The sequence below is a fragment of the Carassius auratus genome, chromosome 42 (assembly GCF_003368295.1).
Source record: "Carassius auratus strain Wakin chromosome 42, ASM336829v1, whole genome shotgun sequence".
Taxonomy (NCBI): domain Eukaryota; kingdom Metazoa; phylum Chordata; class Actinopteri; order Cypriniformes; family Cyprinidae; genus Carassius; species Carassius auratus.
In genome coordinates, this window is record NC_039284.1 from 6710384 (window position 1) to 6734233 (window position 23850).

The following is a 23850-nucleotide window of genomic DNA, read 5'->3' on the forward strand; positions in this document are numbered from 1 at the left end:
TGTGTGCAGTGCAGCTCAAAAAAAGGTTTTGATCAACTTTTAGAAATGACACTGAAGAGAAAGAAACCGTTATAATTGTCAAACTCAAAAACACATTAATGGTACTATACATAGAGAGACAGAAATAATTATGTTATGTTAATAATAACCCTATTCAAAATCAAGGGAACATCCATCTATGCCAGTTACCTCGCACCCAAAATGCATTAAATATGTCAATGGTCTTTATTGACTAATGATCGCATTTTCATAGACAGAAAGATGGATGCTTCCCTTAACCATGCGGGATGTGACAGATCACAGTTACTGGGTTCATCAGACTAATAACATCTTCAGCTGACTACATATAGCCACCAGTGAATGAGGAGATTATTACATTCAGTGGTGACCTTCACACCGCAATATAATCATTGCCACTGCAGTGTGCATAGATGTGCCCTTACACGGCAGGAATGCTATCAATCCATACAATGTGACACATTCTCAAAGCTTATATAGTCTTGCTATGGACAAATACCAAGAATCATGCCATTAAGAAACCCATAGGTTATAGCAATAACCCAAAGTATGTCCATTAATAACAGCCGTATGCATAAGCTTTTACAAGCGCCCTCTGGTGATACTGCAAGAATTCAGGGTTTGGGTATAGCAACTTAATACTGAAATAGAGAATGAGAGAGTGAGATAGCGCTAATGGGATTCTCAGCTCTCTGCAACAGGGTCTCTTACATGCTGGGTCATGAACTGATTATACGCTGCAATCCACTCCATTTCAGAGAATCTGCATGCAGAGTAGCTTTCAACAAATAAAAACAGCAGATAAACTCTAGCTCTGTCTCTCGTTTCTACCCCACCCCCCACTTTACCATAAACCTTTACTGCCTTAATGTGCTGTGAAATCAATTTCAAATCCTATAAAATAAACATTAATATTCAATTAACCAAAACTGAGAAACGTCAAACTACTGAGATTAGTTTTACAGACCATTTAGCTAAACATTTTATGAGCTTTACGTACATCAAGGAGTCAACGTGTGGCTAGTTAGCATGGTTAGCTTAGCCCCAGTAGTCAGATGCTAACGTACCTGTTGAATCGAGTCTAAGATATCAAGCTATAAGCTAACAATAAATAGATAGCTTATAAAATATAAGATACAGCTCTATTCAACAGATGTACTTAATTTTCCATGAAACACTATCGAGGGCAACAAAAAGCATTAGCAGACAGTCTGGCAGCAAAACTTCCCTAATGTTCCATGAAAACAGTTTTACATCATTTAAAATAAACATTAATATTTAATGAACAACTTTTTTCTTCCATAACGAAAATTAACGACTTTTAGAGACCAGCTTTCTGAACATTTAGTCCGTCCGTTGAATCAACTGTAAGATAACATGAACGAACACTGAACAGTTTGATTAAAACACTAGATTCAACTCAAATCCACAGATGGAACGAATTGTTACTAAAGCGCTATTATGGGACAGCAAAAAGCATTAGAAAAACAACCTGGAAGCAAAACTAAGCAACCATGAGTAGAGATGAAATATTTAAATTTCCTTCACCACCTGGGCAACTGCTCAAGAGATTCATATCAAATGAATGCTTACATATTTTGCAAGTATTATAGATATCCTTAAGTGAGGGTTGAGAGATTAAGGCTAAAGAAACTCCTCCTTTGACAATTAATTTAATCAGTAGTATGTGTATAATCAGTAGAGTGTGTTGGTAATGACAAGCAATAGGGATCACATTAAGTAGTCTAGAATTTTTCGGTAGTTACGGTAAAACATGCAACATGAATAAGTATGAACTGTACACTAGGGTGGTTTTGGGCTGGGAAATCAGGGGAAGGTTGAACACTAATTAGACACAAAGCTGTTTTCCGATTTTTTTTTCTTCTGCTCAGGTTTAAAGAGTAACCGGGTGGATCGTGATGGGATTGAGAGCCGCTGCTTTTGTTCTCTCCCGCCACGACAGAGGATATTCGAGCTGGATGACCTCATGGGAATTTTCAACTTCAACCACATCTGCGGTCTGAAAAGACAATAGGTAATAAACCTTTAAATGCGTATTCCACTCAAGTCTGGTAACACAATTAATAACCTTGGTTGATCCGATCTGTATTTCACAAATACGGGCAAACCGGAGACCTCCTTAGAAGAGCCGCCAATTCCCTCTTCTTCCTTATTTACCGTTTTCTCTAGTAAAATGTGTTTAAATAGCTATTTTGGGTTTGTTTTAATCAGCATTCTCGAGAAATAAAAGCTTCGAGACTACAAAAAAGTTGGTGATGGTGACTTGCCTGTCATGCTTACAAGTGTGAAGTACAGAGCTAAAGCAATTAAGAATCAATCCTTGTTACGCTACCAAACCGTGGGAAGCTTGAGAGCAGCCACAGCCTCTGTTATGAGCTTACATTTCCAACCACCACGTATGTATTTCCTGAACTATATAAGAGATTTACTACAATCTTATTTCAAAAAATACTTCCCAAAGGCCTGTAAACATCACTTTTTCCTGACTGACACAGAGAACCCCTAGACCAAATGGCACTTGGAATTTGACAGCATTTTTTCTCCTCTATAATGTTGCAGCAAACATCAGCTCTTCTACAGCCCCATGTCTATTGAGTCCATACACATGAATCAGCAGATCCTTGTGGTCTAGGGGACTTACTGATGCCTTCTGCTCTTCCTGTGGTGACTGTATGCAAGTGGGCTGGCTAGTCTTCCTGACGCAGCCGTTTTCAAGCTTTTCCCTGAGCTGTCGCAGACCCCCAGCTGTAAGAATGAAAAACACCAACTGTTTGCTGTATATGTCCTTGTTTATCAAGGAAAAAAGGTTTAGGTGTGTGCTATACCATGCCTGCTTTGCATAATTGTCACCGAAAAGGCCATGTTTGTTCTGTATCTTGTGTTCTGTCCTGTTCTGTACTTCACATTTAATTTGAGCTCTTTTACATTTGGTATTAATTCATCCTGGCTGTTTCAATAAAGTGAAACGAAGTATATCGGTTCCTTTTAAGTACTTTTGAGAATGTCCAAGGATGCAGACCGCAGTGTGAAACGTTAAATAACTTCTTGTCACAACTGCAGAACAAATGCTAAATTATTCACGACTGTGTCCAAATTGGATCAAAAGTTTGGAAAAATGTAGGTTTTTTTTATGTATTTACTGTCATTTTTGATCAACTAAATGGATCCTTGCTTAATATAAGTACATAATTTACATCTCTTTCTTGGCTGACCACTGACCACGATCCAGTTTTCCAAGACAGATGTCTACACCAGGTGTAAATGAGGTCCAGATGTCTTGCCATTGGCCAGTCAACTGAGGTTTGAATGCTGTTGTATCATGTGACAACATTTCCTTCTGAGAAACACAGATGTGCAAAAAGCTGTTCAAGATGCTGGTGAGGTTTTGATGAGGAAACATTCTTCACAGGTTTAGTTATCTGGTAGTCTATTTTCTATATATGAATTGCTGTTTGTGTAGAACAAATGCAAGAAGCTTCAAGTCTGTGACATATTCGAGGGAATCCATTGTGATGCTAAAACACTGACAGTACATTTGTTTCACAAGTGCTTCAAAGGTGAGTATGCCTCCTTTCAGACAAAACAAAGAAGCTTTAGTGTCCTTCGTGTTTTCTCAAAGGTGATAATCACCCCGGTGAGAACTGTTTGGGCTGAGAGACACACAAAATAGGGGTTATTCATACAAACTGGGTGGTGTAAAAACCAGGATGATGTGGGGAATAATGGAGAGTGAGTGGGAGACATTGCACAGAGGAGTGATTTTGAGTTGTGGCATAAGTGTGGGGTTGAAGACAAGACAGAAGAAACAGAGTGTACAGTATAACAAACCACATTTGTACAATTGTATTGTAATATCATATTTCAACTATATTTTGTTCCAGATTTGCAATGTTATTTTTTAAATAAGTCTCTTATGATCACCAAGACTGTATTCATTTGATCAAAAATACAGTAAAATATATTATTATAATTTGAAATAATTATTTTCTTTTAAAATGTAGTTTATTCCTGTCATGCAAAGATGAATTTTCAGCATCATTCCTCCGGTCTTCATTGTCACATAATCATTCAGAAATCATTTTACAGTAATGTGCTGATTTGTTAATATATATTATTAATGCTGTTAAATATAATTTTCTTGTTTTTCTCGTTTGATTTTGGGGTGAAATGTTCTTGTGAGATTCACTTACAAGAACACTAAATACAATCGATTAAGAAGAGAAAACGTGAATTATATACAAAAAAAAATTAGATAATGGTATAAACAAGCTATATACAGAAAACCCGAGAGTGTTCCCGAATCAGTCCACTTGGACACATCAATACTTAAGTCCAAACCCCCTGAGGACAGGAAGTGGGTTTGGCTTGAGCAGATCCCTGGGGCCGCTGGCCTAGAGCGATAGATCTATCAATACCTCCATCATCCACCCTCACCACCCAAAATCACACAGCAGAACATCACTTCCCACCGCAGGCTCTTCACACCTGGACATTCTGTCCTGAGTGGCCCCCTCTTTCCCAGCCTCCACTTCTCAAGTACCAGCCTCAGCTGCTTTGTGACCATTACACAAACACACACACACTTACAGGCAAACTCAAGCTTGACCACATGATTAGGACTGGGGACCACCAGCTGGAGGTTCAGCCAGAGTAAATACACAGTAAAACAACAAGACATATCCCAGCACAGAACTGTCAACAAAACAGATCCTACTACAGCTAAAGTCAACGATCAATGAGATAAATTAGGACCAAATGATTGAGAAAGAAACTTGAAATGTTGTCAAAATACATAGAATACACCACTCATAGAGAAGCATCCGCAAAACCAAATTCATTTGAGAGAGTTTTTCACCTGAGTAATCTCTAGAAAGCCTGGTTTATTTGAGAAACTGCAAATTTATTGATTCAATACACCTGTTTAAAAACTATTCATTTGATTGATCACTCAAAGGTGGTGCAAATGTTTTTTTATTTTTTTTTTTTAATAGTGAATTTTAACACTTTTCAAATAAATTAAACAGAATGTTAAAAATAAAAATAAAATCTACCATATACATGAGTCATGCTTTGCAAACTGCTCCAACTCAGTCATAAAAAAAATAAAATAATAATAAATAAAAATAAAAACCTTGTCAAACGTCCTGCAAAGTCCTAACTTTTAATCTCAAAACACAAGTTTCTCTATCTTGGAGACTTACTTCAGTTTCATTCTGCATCTCCACTCATTTTCCTCCACAGTCCCTGATTTTCTCTCCCTCCAGCTGCGAGTGTCGGTGTGGTGCATCAGTCCGAGTCGGCCCACCATCCGTGTGGATTCACCTCACTGCCTACCAGCTCAATGAATCAGTGTCTTCAAAGCAACTGCACATTGGTGAGTTCAGCACTATCAGCCTTGACTGGAGCGCTCCCGTGTCCTGGCTCCCGTCACACAGCGGTGCAGCAGGGCCCGGCTCCGCTCCAGGTCCCCGACCACTCAGAATTAATCTGTTTTCCCAATTTGTCCCTGTCAGGGATTAGTGCTGTCACTCAAAAAGCAGCCATCCACATGGAACATTTGCCTGTTTCTTTTTCCACTGCTCTTTTCCTTTGTACTTTATCTCTCCATCTCTCTGCCACGGCTCTGTTTCGGGATATCTTTCTCGCTGTAATCCTCGCTGTGATGGGTGGCCTACGGAGCCGACATTATCAGCTTAGCTCAGTGCTGTTGTGACTATGTTCAAGAACTCTCAACAGCCCCTCTCTTCTCATTCACTCACCTCTCCACTCCGCAGTCAACCATCCCCCATGTCACCATCCCATCGGCTCCATTAGAGTCCCACCCCCTTGTCCCACCCTTTAGAAGACCACTGTCCACATTAGCATTGACACAGCATGAGTGTGGAGAGGTGAATGACATCCCACTGTTTACAAATCTTGGGATGCTTTATCATTATTGGCCCACTACAGTGGTAAAAGGAAGGAAATCTTCCAAACAATGAGATGAAACGGATGCATTTATGTACCTAATTGACTTTAAATGGAAGCACACTGTGAGAACTCAAGAATTAGGTGCAATGCTAGTCATGAAGGGGTAAGCACCCAAATGCATCAACTGACCTTTCATTACAAGAGGAAGAATTGTTAAATATCTACTAACTTATGCATGGAAAGGTTACCTGAAAGCTTTGTAGTCTTTGTTAAGTATACGCATGCAAAACAAATCGAAATACAGGCTAAATGGGAGGCATTCAGTAGTTTGGTGCCATTTTTGCCATTTAATCGCTTATTTTTTTATTTCATATTGTGCAGGTTACACCGTCAATGTATTTCACCTTTCTGAAATCATGTGACCTGCTGTGTTTCACTAAACTTAGGAGATAATCATCATGCTCATTGGCTCTGTAGGTAGTTTAGTAGCATGTTGTTTGGTGATGCAAAGAATGAAAATTTGACAAAAGAACACTAATTTTTGTGCTTTAGAAGCAAAGACAACAGGAGAATCAGTATCTGTATGGTCAAAGAAAATGAATCGATTTGAATTCCAGGGACAGAGACATAAAAACTGCATTTTCACTTGATTTTGGAGCATGAGCTCTGGCTCTCCTGAGATTGCATATGGGAGTGTAATCTTACTCATTATATATATATATATAAGGGTTAAGGCATCCAGGATAAGCACAAATATTTTTTGATGTCCGGTACAACAATCAATCAATCAATCACCTTTATTTATATAGTGCTTTAAACAAAATACATTGCGCCAAAGCACTGAACAACATTCATTTGGAAAACAGTGTCTCAATAATGCAAAATGATAGTTAAAAGGCAGTTCATCATTGAATTCATTGATGTCATCTCTGTTCAGTTGAAATAGTGTCTGTTTTAATTTGCAATCAAGTCAACGATATCGCTGTAGATGAAGTGACCCCAACTAAGCAAGCCAGAGGCGACAGCGGCAAGGAACCGAAACTCCATCGGTGACAGAATGGAGAAAAAAACCTTGGGAGAAACCAGGCTCAGTTGGGGGGCCAGTTCTCCTCTGACCAGACGAAACCAGTAGTTCAATTCCAGGCTGCAGCAAAGTCAGATTGTGCAGAAGAATCATCTGTTTCCTGTGGTCTTGTCCTGGTATACTCTCTGTTACAAAACAAACCCAGCGTCAGCTCACGTAAGCGTTTGCTCTCAGGCATACGCCATTATGAGGCAGGAAGCTTGCACTCCAGACTCCCATGAACATGTTTAGGACTTTTTACCGCTGGCTATATAGATTACAGGTAATAAAGTTAATGTTCAGTTTCTTGCTTAGACTGATAATTTCACTTCATAAGACCTCAATTTATTGTCAAGAGCCATCAGTATTAAATCTGTGGTGCCTATATATAATTTTTTAGCCATGGACTTGCATTTTATGAATCACAAAGACTGAAAATCTTTACTGTTCTTCTGAAAAAAAAGTCACTTACATCTCGAATAGCCTGAGGATGAGTAAATGAACTGCAAATTTTCATTTTATGGGTGACCGATCCCTTTTAAGTAGAGGACAAACTGTAATGTTAATGCTATTTCTAACTAAAGAATGCCTCTTTATCAGTAGGTATTAGCAGATTATAAACATTTAACATACAACTATTTTGTACTCTGTTTGTAAACAACTTGGTAATAAGATGTAAAGTATATCGTTATACTTCAGGAATCCTGTAAATAAATAATAAATACTTTTGAAATGTTAAAACATGCAATCTATCCTAGTTAGAACAATTGCACTCAATGTGAATTAGCACCGAGGAAGTTCAGACGTGGCAAAAGAATGAATGTATTATTTGCAGTTCATGTGAACTAACGCCTCACCTCCCCACTTCATCTTCAGTTGGCAATTACGTTTATTCAAGGCACAGAATATACATGGCATGAATTAATTCCCTTTGTTTCTATGGTTACTCCCAAGACCAATGCAACAAAGAACTTTGGCTGTTCAACTCGTCTGGTGGTAGTCTGGATTGTTGTACATGTAATTACGGTGGAATGTTTACTCCAATCATAGTCATTACTGTTCAAGCTCACCTGGACAAGCAACTGAAAGTGAGTGCTAGGTCATAAAATAAAATTCCACCATGTGTCGTGCTCTATGCCACTGCAAGTCAGCATACTGCCAAACAGCTGTGCCTCTCAATGCAGACCTGCATGCATGTGCATACAAGCACACTCCCTCCATTTACACACCTTGAAGTCTTGGAATGGGCAGTCAGCTAATGAATTGTGGCAGCTAAAATAAATACATTTGTTAATGTAACTTTAAACTTCACACAATGTCTACACCATGTGGACAAGCATCACATGTAGACAACATCGCTTTTAACAATTTTTAACAATTGTAACGCACCACTCACTAAGTATGAATAAGTAAGCTTGTAAAACTCATTAAATTAATGAAATTAAAACGATTTTGTTTCTATTAACATTTACTTATGTGTATGTATGTATAAATACACATATATTCCCCACGTAACTAGTTTTTCAAAAACCCACAAATTAGTCCACTAGCCCAAACCTATTGTGAACGTCTAGTATTTGCCACTTTTCCAAACTTTTGAAACCCAAACCCACAAACAACCCTATTTTTTTTTACCATTCATTGCACATCATTTTTATTTATTTTTATTTTTTTACCCACATGGACAGTCGCTCTGATCTCTAGACAAATATCTCAACCTCATTTTCTTTCTCTTTCTCTCATCCCTTCGGAGTCAATAGTGCATGTGGCCGTCTAAAACAGAACTATACTTTGAATCAGTCCTACCCCAACTCCCTCCTAGCAAAGGCTCAGATGATTCACTCACATGACCCTGAACATGATGCACAGTTCAGGTTTGTTTTGAACCATTTCATCTTGCGGAGCACCGAGGTGGAATAGCAAAGCACACCAGGCTGTTGAGTGTGACAGCACATCCTATAGCTCTGGGAAGCTCTTTGGACCCTGTGTCTGTATTCATTACAGGAGCCAGCTAGAATGTCAATACACTAATCATATGCTCCGTCACTCTGGAGCATATGCCGAAAATGGGGGTTAGGGAAAAGTCAACCTTCTCAGCTCTGAATCTATCCGTCATCCCCTACTCTATTTTCTCGCTAGATGCCCGCAAATATTTATACAGTAAAAGCTGAATAAAAGAAAGTTAAATCACCTTATGGGAGACAAAGATACCTTACAAAAGGACTATGGTAACACTTATTCATAGACCAAGGTACTTAAACCAGACTTCAAAAGTACTATGGTACCATTATGGTAGTGTCCATTATATGGTAATAACATGATGCATATTTGGGGGATGAAAGGTGAAATGCTGATACTGTTAGCAAATGCAAGGTAACATTTTGCATTGACTGAATTATAATAAGGTAACACCTGACAGAATTAATAAAAGCTGGGTTTAAAAAAATTGCATCCAAGACACATTGTTGAAACAAAATCAGAGATGGACCGGGATATATTCTGACAAGGGCTGTTCTGAAAAATGCTATTTGAAATCAAAGATCTTAAAAACTCTAAAGGGATGACTGGAAACAGATTGACCTTGTCCCTGATCACCCTCCCCTCCAATGTGCAACCCTAATTGCAATCTAATTAACATTTCACTTACAAGAGAGGATCCTACCTCCTGCTTGTTCTACAAGCTGGTTAAAAGCCCAATGCACACTAGCGGAATAACTGCAGGTCTGGATGTTCTCTACCAGCCTTTGATTCAAATGTAGAAGTTTGATAATGACTCCTTTAGAGGATGCCCTTCATTATTTTTTGACATGCCTGAAAGCACTGGCGTTTCTTATTCCGCGCACACTGAGCAAATCAAACATCTGTGAGGGGCAAGGTGTCTGGAGGTCTTAAATTAGTTGCTAGGTGGAACAAGATATGTTCTTAGAGTTTTATGGCCTTGATTTTAATTAAACACCAATGTATAGTTTATACCTGTTCATTGCTTAAACATGCAGTTTATCGTTAATCCAACATGTATGACTTGTGCAAAACTAACACTAATGTATATCTAGACTGCATCTAGTCAAAGTCTGTTTAAGGAATATCACACAGCAGGCGCCATACTGAGAATCCCTATTACTCACGCATGTGTAAGTGGAATTTTAAATACAGTATGCTTATCCCTGAAAATCTTACATTTCTCAGAATTCGATTGCTAATTTAATGTCAGCTACACATATTAGTGGATGTTAGTAACAAACAGTCACACATGTCCTACACAGTATTCCAAGAATGCAAGGGTGTCCAGAATGAAAACACATCTAATTTCAAATCATAAAAACAAAACTCCTGGCAGGCACTAGAATTTGGGATGAAACAAGAGGTGGCGCCCAGCATAACTTCCTACTTCTTCTGTTTTTCCACCCAGAAGTTTAAATTAAGAGATGAAAACAAATCTATTTTCTCTCTCTCTTCCTCGTCATTCTCTTTCTATTGCATAGCAGCCTCCCTGTTTATCCGCTTTATTTTTTTAGATCACCTCCAAAGAAAACAGACGCGCAATTATAAATCAGACCACAAAAATTAACCTTGTCCTACATGGGGTCACTTCTGTCTGTTGTCTCAGAATGACCTGGAAGTGCTTGGGCAGGTGGCAACACCCCCAAGCAGATCTAAAAACTTAGCTGCCGTCATTCTCCTCAAAGGGAGAGGCCCCTGATCACTCTGTAATGTCTCAAGTTGTCGCTTGGCTTGAGAAATTTGTCAAATGTGTTTTCCGGGACCTTTCCAAAAACATTCCTATCACCACCCTTCTCCACATACCAGAGGAAATGAGAAACTAATACACTGTCTGATAAAACACAAGCATGTATGTTCCTAAAACCATGCAATAATTTAATAGAAACAGTGATGTAGCAGACATGCAACTCTAAGAACACTTATTACAGGGACAATCTGGAGCAACACAAGGTTATGCTCAAGAAAACAACCCTTCCACTTTGCCATGCCATCCTATATTAATATACCACATTACACCACGTCCAAAATCTGTAACCTTGACATTCAGTTCTCAAGGTAAAGAAAGACCCAGATGTATCTAGAAAGTAGCCATGCTTTGCTGCATAAGGATGTTTGAGAGTATTAAGTGATCTATGTTAAACCTGTCTTCTTACCTGATGAAAAAGGATGCTGCTGCTGAAGTGGGGTGGTCAGAGGAAGGAGGCACATCCTGGTCAAACTGAACCGGACTTCTCTGTCTGGAGGGAGTCAGGGGCACTCTGGAGACCGTGGTGTCTGAATGCCATTCACTCTGCTCTGCTTGTCCTACGAGGCCTTGTGTCTGTGGTGGGAAGAAGCGTGACAGGTAATTCACACTTACTAACTTAATAATGTGACATTAAACTACCCTCTTACATAGTTCCATTAATCATACGTCTAGGTCACAAAGAATCGATTTTCTTGAAGAAATTGAGAGAACAATTCCTTACACAGAGCAAGAGGCAGCTCCCTTAGGAATTATGATTCAAAGGTCACATATAAAAAGGAGAAGGTAACAATTACTCTCATGCATTTATCATAAAGTACATAATTAGCCATGACGGAGGAACATCCTTCCTATACCGAAGGTATGAATACAGTTTAAATGGGTAGAGATTAAACTGATTAACAAGAAATTTGAATTCCTTATCCAGAACCATAGCACGATGCAGAGGTTGTCAATACAGAAATTGGTTCACCATGATTTGAGGCAATAAAGGTCAGTCTTACGCAACTCTCGAGAAAGTAAACAGATCATAAACTAGTCTTCTGTCGGTGTTTCCAGTGGTGTTCCCACAAAAGCTCAGTGAAGGAATACTATGAATTGACTCTTGTGATATTTGAAATGCTATCACACAATCCTTGCATGAAGTCTGTGAGGAATTGCTTTTTCGCTGATAAGGAACAGAGTTTTTAATCAAATAAAACATCTGGAACATTGGTTTGTAGTTGTTAAATATTCTTTGACTGGAGCCCATTCATTCACAGACATTTTCATTATTTCTCCAGAGTCGGTCTTTGTCTCCGAGGCCTGTGAGTAACTAAGTAGCTTAAACCCGCAATCAATATGATCTGTCAAGTGCTTGTTTTAAATGAAGGCAGTGTGCTAAAAGGCTTCAGGTAAGGTTGGGCAATTTCCTAGAGAATATCTTAAAAGGTAGTCACTGACAACACATTGTGCAATAGACAACCACGGCTTTAGTGTGGCATGCCATTTGTGTTACGGTGGTTGTGCATAATGGCTGGATTTGTGTTTGCTCTGGATTCATGTCTGGCAACTAAAATAACATCATTAACAATATTTTCATGAAGCATAGGCCATCCAGTGCATGATGTGTCAACAGAGCTCTGACAGGAGAACTATTTATATACCTTGGATGACATATGAGCTCCATATATCACAAACACATGAAAGGATTACTCACGAGTCAGCGTACGACAAGTGGCATCCATTGTATTTCAAGTTTGTACATTTTTGAACTGCGACACTTATGTATTAAGTGTTACATAAGCTTCAACTGATTTGAGGGTTGGAGGATTCTGAACAAAGTGAGTATTTTTGTCTGTTTAATCAGATGCTCCAGGACTGTTTATGTCTATAATTGCTTTCTGTGTATGGTTGAAATCAATAACTATTATGTATGTCAGGTACAAATTATGCATGCAGACATGACTTTTTTTGGGGGGAATGGCTATACATAAACAATAGATGTCCGTGTCACTTTTTATGTGAGCTTTTTTTACAGCTTAGATTAAAACACTATTCCAGAGTCCAGGTTTTTAAGCCCATGAGAAGTCAGAAAGGGCTCAGATGAACTTAGTACTCATGCATCCATCAATGCAAAAAAAATGCCATGCTGGATCCGTGACATGACAGTCATATCACATTGTATGGCAATCCGGTTTCAGATTCGTGATAAATCAAAACAGCGTCACACTGACAGCGAATGGTGTCTATCTGGACATAATGGTAATCCCCACATAAAGAAGGAACGGGTGTCACATTTCACATCGACAGGAAGTTTAAAGGGGCTACACAGTAAAAAAAAAAAGACTGAAAGTTGGATGTACAAACAGACATTAGACACACATTCACACGTACACACACACACGCACACTGAAGCAGCTGTCAGAAAACCCACAATAGGTTTTTGAGGACTTAAGCCCTCCAGTCAAGCTGTTTTCATGAGTGTCAGACACAGAGCATGAGGTGCCCATGCTGTATCCCCAGGTCAGGTCATTAAAGTACAGCTGCAGAGAGCTCTCAGAATTTGATAAATCAGGAATTCTCTTTATGCTGCACCCTGCACCATCTACAGCCTCATCCCTACATCAGAGTCCAGAAAATCCAACTATTCACATCTCCTTCTGAATGTCTGTGTCTTTCCTTTTCTTTTTTTGAAAAGGAGCAGCATAATTTATTTCTCTGACTTCATTCTTATTCTGGCTCAGAGAAAGCAGATCACAGTCTATTCATGCTGCTTAAAGATTCCTGGTTTTGGGCTCCCAGTAGGCCAGTAGGTCATTCCAGCCTATATGAAACCCACATGGAAAATCCCATCCCGCTATGCTCTAATAATTTTATCTGCCACCTCGAGTAAAGAGCAATAAACTTGACAGTAACATGCTCTCAATATGGTTTTTCTTCCTCTTTTTAAAGGTGCTACTAATCAAATTATAGTAAAAAGTGTTTCACCAAATAGTCTAATAAGCATAATATATATATATTAAGAGTTTTGGAACAGCCTGCAAGTTGGAAATGTGGCTATGAGGTTTAAAAATGTGACCTTTTGCAATAGAGATTCAGTGACAGAATTGGCAGCAATTGTAAATGGGTGTGTGAAACGCATCAATCAAACAAAAATAAAAATAAAATTACTTGTTTTTGTGTGTGTGTCTAAGTTATGAATGCAGCAAATCGATAATATCAAATGGTAATACCATGGGGCTTGAATATTGTAATAATACATTACCATGGACAATCCAAGAGACTTAAAAGGAATGCAATTGTGTTACCATATAGTACATGTTCAAAAGAATTTTTTTGAAACTAAACTTGACAGCTGTCAATCTTGTGTTGATAGTGAATCTCCTGAACTTTGCATCAAAGTGCTTCTTGCCATTTGATATTTCCCTTCTTGCTTTCCAGGAACTCTCACCTGCTTCAAAAGTAGTGACGTGCCTTTACCAGGTAGCACAGTCACAATCTACTTCACAGAGCATAAGCCCCCTCCAAAGGCTTCCTGTCAGACTCAGTCCATCTCAATGGCTTTGTCTCCTCCTCTTTTCCCCTGCTGCTTTTCTTTTCTCTCCACAGAAATTAGATGAGTTAAAGCTCTTTGCTCAAGGCTCTGCTGAAGTCCCAGTGCACTGCATGTGTTATTGTCATCCCTCCAATCTAATGAACAGGGGCGTGTCTAGAGCATTTTCAGTGGGGGGGCCATGCTGGGGCACTGCCTCCTAATGGGGTGGCCGCCACTGCCCCCCCCCAAAAAAGCGAAATTCTAAAGTGTATTACGTATATCCTATTGATTTAATTATTATTTTTAACTTGAATAAGTTACTTGTAAACAAATGCAGTAATAAAGCACATTTTTGATTACTTTAGTTTTTGTCATCCCTGTATATATCCATTAAGTTAAATTTGAGAATACATATATATATATATATATATATATATTTTTCATTGAAAGAAACTCCCTATATCTTTACTTCTTTTCATGGCTTGCCACTGCTCTCTTCCCTGCCTTCAAAAGAAACACTTATGTGTGTCTGTTTTTCTCAATCTCAAAAAAAAAAATTCAAATTGTAAATGAAATGCACAGAATGCATCCACAACATTTCATGTGTAAATGGCTAAGTTAGGCCTGACAATTTAACTGACTCTCTAACTGACTTACTCTCATGCATTAACAAGTAACGTGTCACCAGACAAATATTATTATGGAACATTCTGTGCATATTGTCATTTGGTGCAATCTTGCTATATGTGGTCACTGTCACAAAATAAACTGATACAAAATATGCAAATCAACATGACATGTTTATTGTTTGATAGCCCCCCATCGTATTTTACTTTTATTGTGTTTTATTAAACGTTGATTGAACATTCGATTGAAATCAACCACGACCAACGCGAGCAGAGCCTGACGGGGTAAAAACATTGATCTGAGAAAACCATACAAACATTTTAAACCATACATAAAGGTTACCTACCAGCTCTTTGTTTGGTGTCTTGTGATGTTTCGTTCTTGAACGACGAATCTTTAATGTGACTAGGGAAGAACAAGTCGTCTCTATGACGGCGACATCACTTTGATTGTTTTTTTTGTTTTGTTTTTACAGTGGATTCTAATCTTCAAAAATGACCGTGTTGTATGATTTATATCTTTTGAGTTCACCCTTCAGATTAGACTATAGAACTGTAGTGTTACTTGTTTAGGATTCAAAATGCTTTTAATTTATGTCATTATGTCCTTTTTGAGCAAGCATCTTATACATATATTATTAAAAATGGATTAAAAATTAAACTAGGCTATAAATACTTTATTAGATTATTAGATTATTATATAGCCTAGTGTTTATTTACTGATAGACAGTCAAAAAGACAAATTAATCAATATTTTATTTATTAAAAGGTTTTATTTATTTATAAAATAATAACATCACAGATCCTCAAGAAACAGTAACAAAAACACAGTGACAGAAATGTCAGAAATAGCGCATGGGTCTGTCACGTGATTAAGGAATGATTTGAACCCGAAGACTTGTCAGACACGAGGTGAGTTAATCACAGACTGAAGACCCAGGTCAAGAATTAATTAATTAAGTCCAAGATCGCGACGAGCGTTGTTTCTCTGAAGACGCTGCACTTCTTTGAATCCCGAACTTCAGTAGAGTCTATAGACTGATTTGCCATAAAATGAACCAATCACAAGACATCTTATAGGGGGGGCACCTGGGGTGGCCAATCGAATTTCAGGGGGGGCCGGTGCCCCCCCTGGCCACCACGTAGACCCGCCCCTGCTAATGAAAGTAAGGAGCCTTTCCAAATTTATACAAGGCATGTCTTTGAATAAGGGAAAAGCACAGAGCTCAGAGCTATTACTGTCATGCACAGCCTACATGTGCGAGTTGTGTGTTTGCGTAAAGCAGACAGCTTCTGTTGTTTTTTTAAGATGTAGTGGCCCATCAGGCTTTTTGCTTTGTGCATAAACAAATACTGATTGCTAAAAGCTTCAGTGTCTGCTCGCTCGCTGGAATAAAAGCACCTGTTGACATTAACTCAAATAGCAAATGCACAGGCTATTATTAACTCCTGTCTTCAAAAGTGTTAACAGTTAGCAGGAACAAAAAGTCTCAGAGGCAACTGCGAAAGTTTCTAAAAGCAACAATTGATACAAAATATATGTGTTACAATTAGACACCACTCTGATACAACAAATACTCAGCTATGAAAGACAGACTGGTATAGTTCAGCTGACTACCTGAGTTGGTGAGTTTTGTTTAGACACTAGTAAACTAGTGTGAATGGTAGGCTGTATATACTGCCTCAATGTAAACCTTATTGCAGGGTGTAACTGAAACACCAAAGCCCCTTTCACACTGCCATTCCGGCAAATACACATGTAAAGTGTTCCTGCAATTGTTCCTGGGTCGCTAGATTTTGCACTTTCACACTGCCAGTGATGACCCAGTATATGTGTGAGCTTTCACACACAACCCTTGAAGATCCCGTAACAACACGTGACATCAGCGTGTACGAGTCTAAAACGCTAGACACGTTATACTTTCACTGAACCAAGCAAACGATCTCTGCGTCAGTGTGGAAAGTGAGGAACTAACTGATCTCTGCTTCATTACAGTTTGCACATATGTTTTCGTTGCGAACGTTGATCTTCCTTCAAAACAACCGGTAAAAGAGTCGCGCGATAACGCGCATCATCACTTCGACACGGAATTAGATCTGGCTTTTGTTCACACAGCGCTCATCCTGGGTCGAAACCCCGCAATGTTACTAGGTCCCCGACCCGGGTTCAATGCGGTAATCAATCCCGGGACGTGGTTGCTTTCACACAGGAGGCGACCTGGCAATGTTCCGGAAATACTGTGGGTCCGACGTGCCCCGAAAGGGGCTCAAGTGATACACAATCATTCACTCAAACCACTAAATCAACAGGTGCACTGACATTACGTAACATTACTACAGATGTACAAATGTGTAAATGAGACAACATAAATTGTTAACACACTGTGTCAGTGCATTATGTTTCAAACATGCTCTCTATGTATAACTGAGGGCATGTGATTCAATTATTCAAGTGTTTTCAGCTGCGATTCATTCAGACAGCCGTAAGCTCAAATAACCGGACCAATCATCAGAAGATGTCTATGCTGGTAAATAATCATGCTTCAAAAGCCCTTCAAAGTGAACTTTTCCATACCTCTCTACCATTGGATGGCACCAAAAGCAGCTATCTTGACTTGGAAAGATGTCGAATTATATCCAAAAAAAAAAAAAAAAACTAGCAAAAGCAGGAGTAAAAGCTCCTGCTGAGGACAATGAAGACTTTGCAGAGAATAAAAATGGTCACTTCTAAATTCTAAATACAGTGAGAATTGGTTTTCTTTAGTAGTTTATAATAGTATGCTTGAACTTTTACATCAGATCAACTGATTACAACTATGTTCAGTGAATACATAAACAAAAGATCTGGTAGCTGAAGAGAAATGGAAGGTTGCATACCGGGTTTGGCTGAGGCAGGACGTTATTGACGCGTGAGATACTCCACATGCCCTCCAAGTACTGCTGGGCTTGAATGGTGACTGAGTTGATGGTTCCAGTCAGAGGTCTTCCTCCCGTGGTCACCTGCACACTGGGTTTCAGTGCCCCAGCGCTGGAAGACGGGCTCTGAGAGCAGCCTAGCCTGTACACTGGGTGAGGTATCCTCGATTTGGTAGGCCTGGAGGAAAGAGTGACCATGCTGTGAGTCGTCAGCCTAGTGGGGCGCCCAGGGAAGGTATTGGGAGGTAGGGACAGCATGTCAGAAGCAGGGTACAGTTCTTGGAGAGTCTGAAGTAACTGTTGTTTTAGCCGCTGTGCAGGTGTTCCACACGCCTGACACCTCGTTCCTTCATGAACACCTTTCAGCGACCAATCAGGCACTTGCAGCTGATCAATGAAAAAGGAAGCAAATCCAGGATCCTACAGAAAGCAAGAGACAACAAAAAACATGCTTGCTTGGTTTTGTTTTTTGATGTTGGTTTGGTTTCTAAAGTTTACAGGGGTCATCGGATGCCCGTTGATATGATTATTTAGGGTCTTAATAAAAAGTCTCTAACATAGTTCGGTAGGAAATTCCTCAATGGTAATGAAAAAAAAAAGCCTTTACACTGTCAAAAACAGCTCTTTTCAGAGCAAGCAGTTTTGTAGCATTTTTCCTTTAAATGTTAAAGAGCTCTACTGATCCCACCCCTCTCTTCTCTTCCGAGCTGCTCTCTGGGTTTCATTTTGCCGCATTCCTCATGAAACTTGTTAACTAGCTCATTATTAGGAAAGGTGATTTGTAAAGATTCATTAAAAAGCACTCACTTCTTCTGTTGGTGAAGCTGGATCACACATGATTTGTGTGAACAAATACATTTAGGTAGATTGGGGGCGCATTCCCTTCAAAAACAAATGTATTTCACTGCGTCTTCAGCGGCTCAGATGTCGGGAGTAAATGATGATTGCTGTGTTCATTATTACATCCAACAACAGAACACCTCAATCGCTTAGGAGACATTCTTGTCTACATCTGCTCTGGCGGTGAAACAGTGGTGGACTGATAAGCTAAGACACCAGTCCAGTCTGTGCTGAAACGCCACTGTCAATCAATATATCATGGGAGGGGCCTGTCTGAGTGATGTCACAAAAATGGGCATCTGAGATTGGGTGCACAATGGGTGGATTTTTACCATTATAGGGTGGCTGTGTAAACACACTGCCAATACACATTTCAGTTCAAACAACCTGTAAAAGTGCATGTAGCACCCGATGACCCCGTTAAAATAAGAATTCAAAGCTAAATCTCTCAAATTAGATTTTATTAAAATGTTCAATATTGTTTTAAACAATAATATTAATAATCCATATTATTATTATTATTATTATTATTTACAAAAACAATCATATTTTATGTCACTTCTTTATATATATTTAAAGCCATAAACTATGTAATTTGAAAATAATAGAAATATAAATATCTGATTATTTTTAAATAGTGCTGATTATTTAAAAATAGTTTTAATATAAAGAGTATAAATGCATTATTATTATAACTGTTAGTAACAACATTATATACAATAAATATAAAGTTGGTGTGTATATTTACAGCTACATATATTTATACATAAAACAAATTCTAGATTTTGTTAAAGAATATAAAGAATACAATTATATAAAAAATATAAAAAAATTTTTTTTCTTATTTTCAGATTTATCTGTGCTTCTGGAATAAAATAAAGACTTGTGAAGTAGATAATAATAAAATAAAAAAATATAAAAAAAAAATCATTGTCCGTATCACAATAACCAGCATTTTCATAGCATGCCATTTACAGATATGCAGAAAATGTGTATTTGGATGTGTTTTACTCATTAAAAAAAAAAAAAAAAAAACATAGCCTACAGACATTTAGACAAGATTTGCCTAGTTTTCCCAGAAGCATCGTCTTAATTATAATATTTCAAACTAAGCAGAGCTGAAAAGTGAGAGTATTGTGGGTGGATGGATTGAGCTGTGGGGAAGGGATGGGTGGCGGGGCGATAGGGTGTAAAGAAAACAACAGCTGAGCCCGGGCATGAAGCACATTGCAGTGTGTATTTACATTTGATAAGACTCCCAGCAGGGAGTGATATGACAAGAGACCCAGCATGAAAATAATCATCTCCCATCCAGTGCCAAGGACATGATGCCAGTCTCCTTGATGGACAGGGGCTTATGTCTTACACTCACACACAATGAAGTGCTTGGAGCAGGTAACTTGCAACAATAAAGGCTCACTTATCATGATAATACTACTGAACATAAAGGATTATTGCCACCAGCCGGCAAACAAATGGAATTAATAGGAATTAAATTAAAAAGAGCTTGTATGGATTTTAGAGGAAGTCTTCACACAAGCCTGCCATAAGCCTTCACACCTGCCATACAGTTTTGGATAGACATGAGAGTGAGTAAATGACAGCAGAATGTTATTTTTTTGAAGCAAATCAATGCTGTAATTTCTCTCTGATATCCACAGACTTCTAATCTTTTGAGAGACATATCTCTCATTCTAGATCAGTATTAGGGAGGTTAGATTCTGACTGGAGCACAGGGCAGCATTAATGTTTATGGTACCTGTTTTTCTCAGAGTCACAGCAGTAAACTGGATGAGTGAGAGCCCAAAGGCACAGCCACGGCACATAAATCATCCACTAGGAGATGTAAAATAAGGACATTTATGTGGATTTAACACAATAATTAATACACAAAACACTCTTAGGTCTATTCAAGCGACTCAATTAAGCCAGACTTCGATATTACAGCAAAAATCATCCCACAGCTCCTTTGTTTGATAAAATATGGGGTCTCCTATGATAGACAGTCATCAAGAATACTGGCAGATATGTTTGTGATTTGTGACCTGGCTTTAAACTTCTCAACTCAGGTGCACTGGAGTCAAATTATTGTTAATATTCTGTGTGGGACTATTCAAAAGGGCTTGAATATTTAAAGATGATCATTCAGATAAATAGCTGAATAGTGCAAACTGGGGAAAAAGAACAGTAACACAATCAAATAAACTGTGAAGGAACATCATAAGTTGTGCTGAGATGAGGTATGTTTTCAAATGGAATTTTTTTGAATACTGTATGTGGTCATATTTCATTTATGTTTAAAATGTTTCCTGTCAGATGGTTAGGGCAACATTCTGCAGATGTTTTCATGACAATTTAATGAGTTATTTTTTATTTATTTTTTTTAAGGGACTGTTTTCATGATTTCTGAAGGATCATGTGATTGAAGACTAGAGTAATGAAATACAATATAATAAATTACAATTACTATATTTTATTAAAGTAAAATATGACAATAAAAACATTGCTTACACACACATACACATATTACTGTTTTTACTATATTTTTTAATAAATAAATGCATCCTTGGTGAGGGTTAAATTTTTTGGTTGGTCTAATTTTATCTGATTTTAAACCAACATCTTATCAGATGTTATCTAATAAAGAGATTTCAGTGGAAGAAAGGTGAAGGTTGTGACTTGATTTTATCCATCTGTAACTGTTTGGACACTGAAAATGTATCATGTCAAAATTAAAGTTAGAAAAAGTATTTTCAGAGATGGAACAAGTTAACAAATGCTGCTGAAAAAAAAAAAAAAAAGAAAAAAAAAAAGTAATAATCTTTGAAACAACATGCACAGAATCATGAACAACAAGATAAGAAACGGGATAAAATTGTAAACAGGGTGAATTCTGATTTCACATTGAATTGTAAACATACATGTACTTGTTGTGGTTCAGTAAAATGAACCACCATTAGGATGGTACTATCCATACACCAATGCCAGATAGAGAATTATAAAAAAAATTAAAAAAAAAATGAGAAGAAAATGTGAGAGAGTGAGCGAGAGAGACAGGATACGGGGTAAGATGAGGGTTAGACCCCTGGCCTTGGGGCTTGTAGTTGGCCATTGTGTGACTTTATTGGCAAGCAGCTCTGGGTTTTTATGAAGCTCAGGGGATGAATGCAGGAGCCTATCTGCTGATTAGTGATGCACCAAAGAAAAGAAAGGGAACAGAAGGATAAATGACTACATGTGAGCCCTCAGCCCGCTAGTCTGACTGTCTCTAAAACTAATGATGATGAGATATGGGTGTGGGGAAAGGACAGAGAATATGAGGGAGGGGGAGGACTTACAGAGATAGAAAAAAGAGAGAAAGAAAAAGAAATGCAGAAGATACAACTGACAAAGAGAAAGTGAAAAAAAGAATAATACAAGAGAAAATAAATGAGATTTAAAAAAAAAAAAAACTTTATCTATGATTATTTTATTTTAAATCATATTTAATTCAACAAGACCAAAAACAAGGCTGTGAGGAAAAGTCGCCTACAGTCCATTCAATACTTCAAAGCTGAGAATACAATCTTTCTATGAATTTCCAGAAGAATTTCCAAGGTTCTGAGAACAAAATGTTCACCTTAAAGCAGTGAGTATTTAACTCGAAGGTCTTCCCTATTGTCCAAAACAATAATCAAAGGCCCCCATGGGCTAGGATATTTATTCATGCAGTTCTGCTTTAATTATGACAAAGCTGCTTTTTTTTTCCAAAAATCTTGTGTTGACACAAAATGGGAAATGTAAGAAATAACGGGCCATTGGATTATTATAAAATAATGCACACCCGAGGTGGTGATGCAGCCATGATCCAAGCGTTAAAATGCTCATGTGAGCTAATTCCAAAACATAATTTTGAAAACTAGCAATGGAGGCTTGAGCCATTGATACTACACTACTGCAGTTAATAATGAAGTTATTAGATAGAGAGAAAGAGAGAGAGAGAGAGAGATTAAGCAGGTGTGAATTATTGTCTGTTCATCTTTCAACAGTGTTCAGCAGCAGCAGCGTCTCTACTAATAGCAAAATTGTAAGGTTACCTGGTTCACATTTGTCATCATGTATATATATATATATATATATATATATATATATATATATATATATATATATATATATATATGAGGTTCGAGCAACTGCTAAAGATGATTTGGCAGTTTTGCTGCACATATTGAGGGAGGAGCTTCTCTGAGGTGGAGACGGGTTGCGTGAAAGTCCCAGGAACAGCTGTTGCTACACACCCTGTAGTGAAAAGGTGAGCGCTGGGTCTTCTCACAGCAGGCCATTAATACAGATTACATTTACTATACTCTAAAAAGCTAAAGACCACATCCAATGCTAATCCCCGTGGACCTCTACAAACACACACACATATGCCATGCTCAGTCTACCCAACAGCACTGCAGCCCAGAAGGAACTCCTAAGCAGGACCATAATGCAGGCTATAAAGCAGGAGCTGTGAGAACCTCTGAGCCTCTGTGGGTGTAATTACAGGAGCAGGAGCATATAAGAGGACGGCAGGTGTGTGTGCATGCACACCTGCATCCATATCTGTGTGTAATAAAAGCATATGGGGTTTGGCTTTCCTTGACTACTATTAAGAAGAAAAAAACAAACGGTAAAGGCTGATTTCTGTTTATTAGTATAAAGTAGTGATTGACTGATATGTGTTTTTTGACAGCCAATGCCGATATCTTGGAAAGCTGGGGGCCGATAGCCGATATGATTTTTTAATTATTATTATTATTAATATTTAAGAAATTTGAAATAATTTGCCAATGTAATAAAAATAGATGTGTAAAAGAAAAATACTTATACTTTAGATGAAAGTATTCTTCACAAATAAATAAATAAATATTTAATCAAATTATAATATAAAAAAGTAAACAATGTAACCAACAGTGCACTCAGTATTATGGGAAGTTTTTGTGCATTAGGGATTCATATTTTTTAAATAAAGCCAGGGTAACCCTCATTTTACATACAGCACACAGTGAAAAGGACATGGATATGACAGAGGGCAAATGCATAAAGTGCAGCATAATTTAAAATCACGAGTTTAAAGTTTAAAGCATTCAATTTCCACAGACAGATGCCCTCATCCTGAAAGCCTCTCCACTTGCACGTGTCAGTGATTATTAGACAGACTTCTATCAAT

The 23850-nt window shown here is 38.1% G+C and overlaps 1 protein-coding gene across 6 annotated transcripts in view; it reads right to left on the bottom strand.

The window, feature by feature from the left end:
* LOC113060502 (kinesin-like protein KIF26A) overlaps positions 1–23850 on the bottom strand; it is a 91510-nt gene that overhangs the window by 37117 nt on the left and 30543 nt on the right. For 5 of the 6 annotated variants that reach the window (XM_026229453.1, XM_026229452.1, XM_026229451.1 and 2 more), the window contains exons 3-4: positions 17778–18236; positions 11167–11333 (exon numbers count right to left, since the gene is read on the bottom strand). In XM_026229453.1, the coding sequence (XP_026085238.1) occupies positions 11167–11333; positions 17778–18236 (626 nt within the window). Of the gene's footprint in view, positions 1–5240; positions 5839–11166; positions 11334–17777; positions 18237–23850 lie in introns of those variants that run through there. The other variant, XM_026229456.1, reaches the window with a different exon arrangement.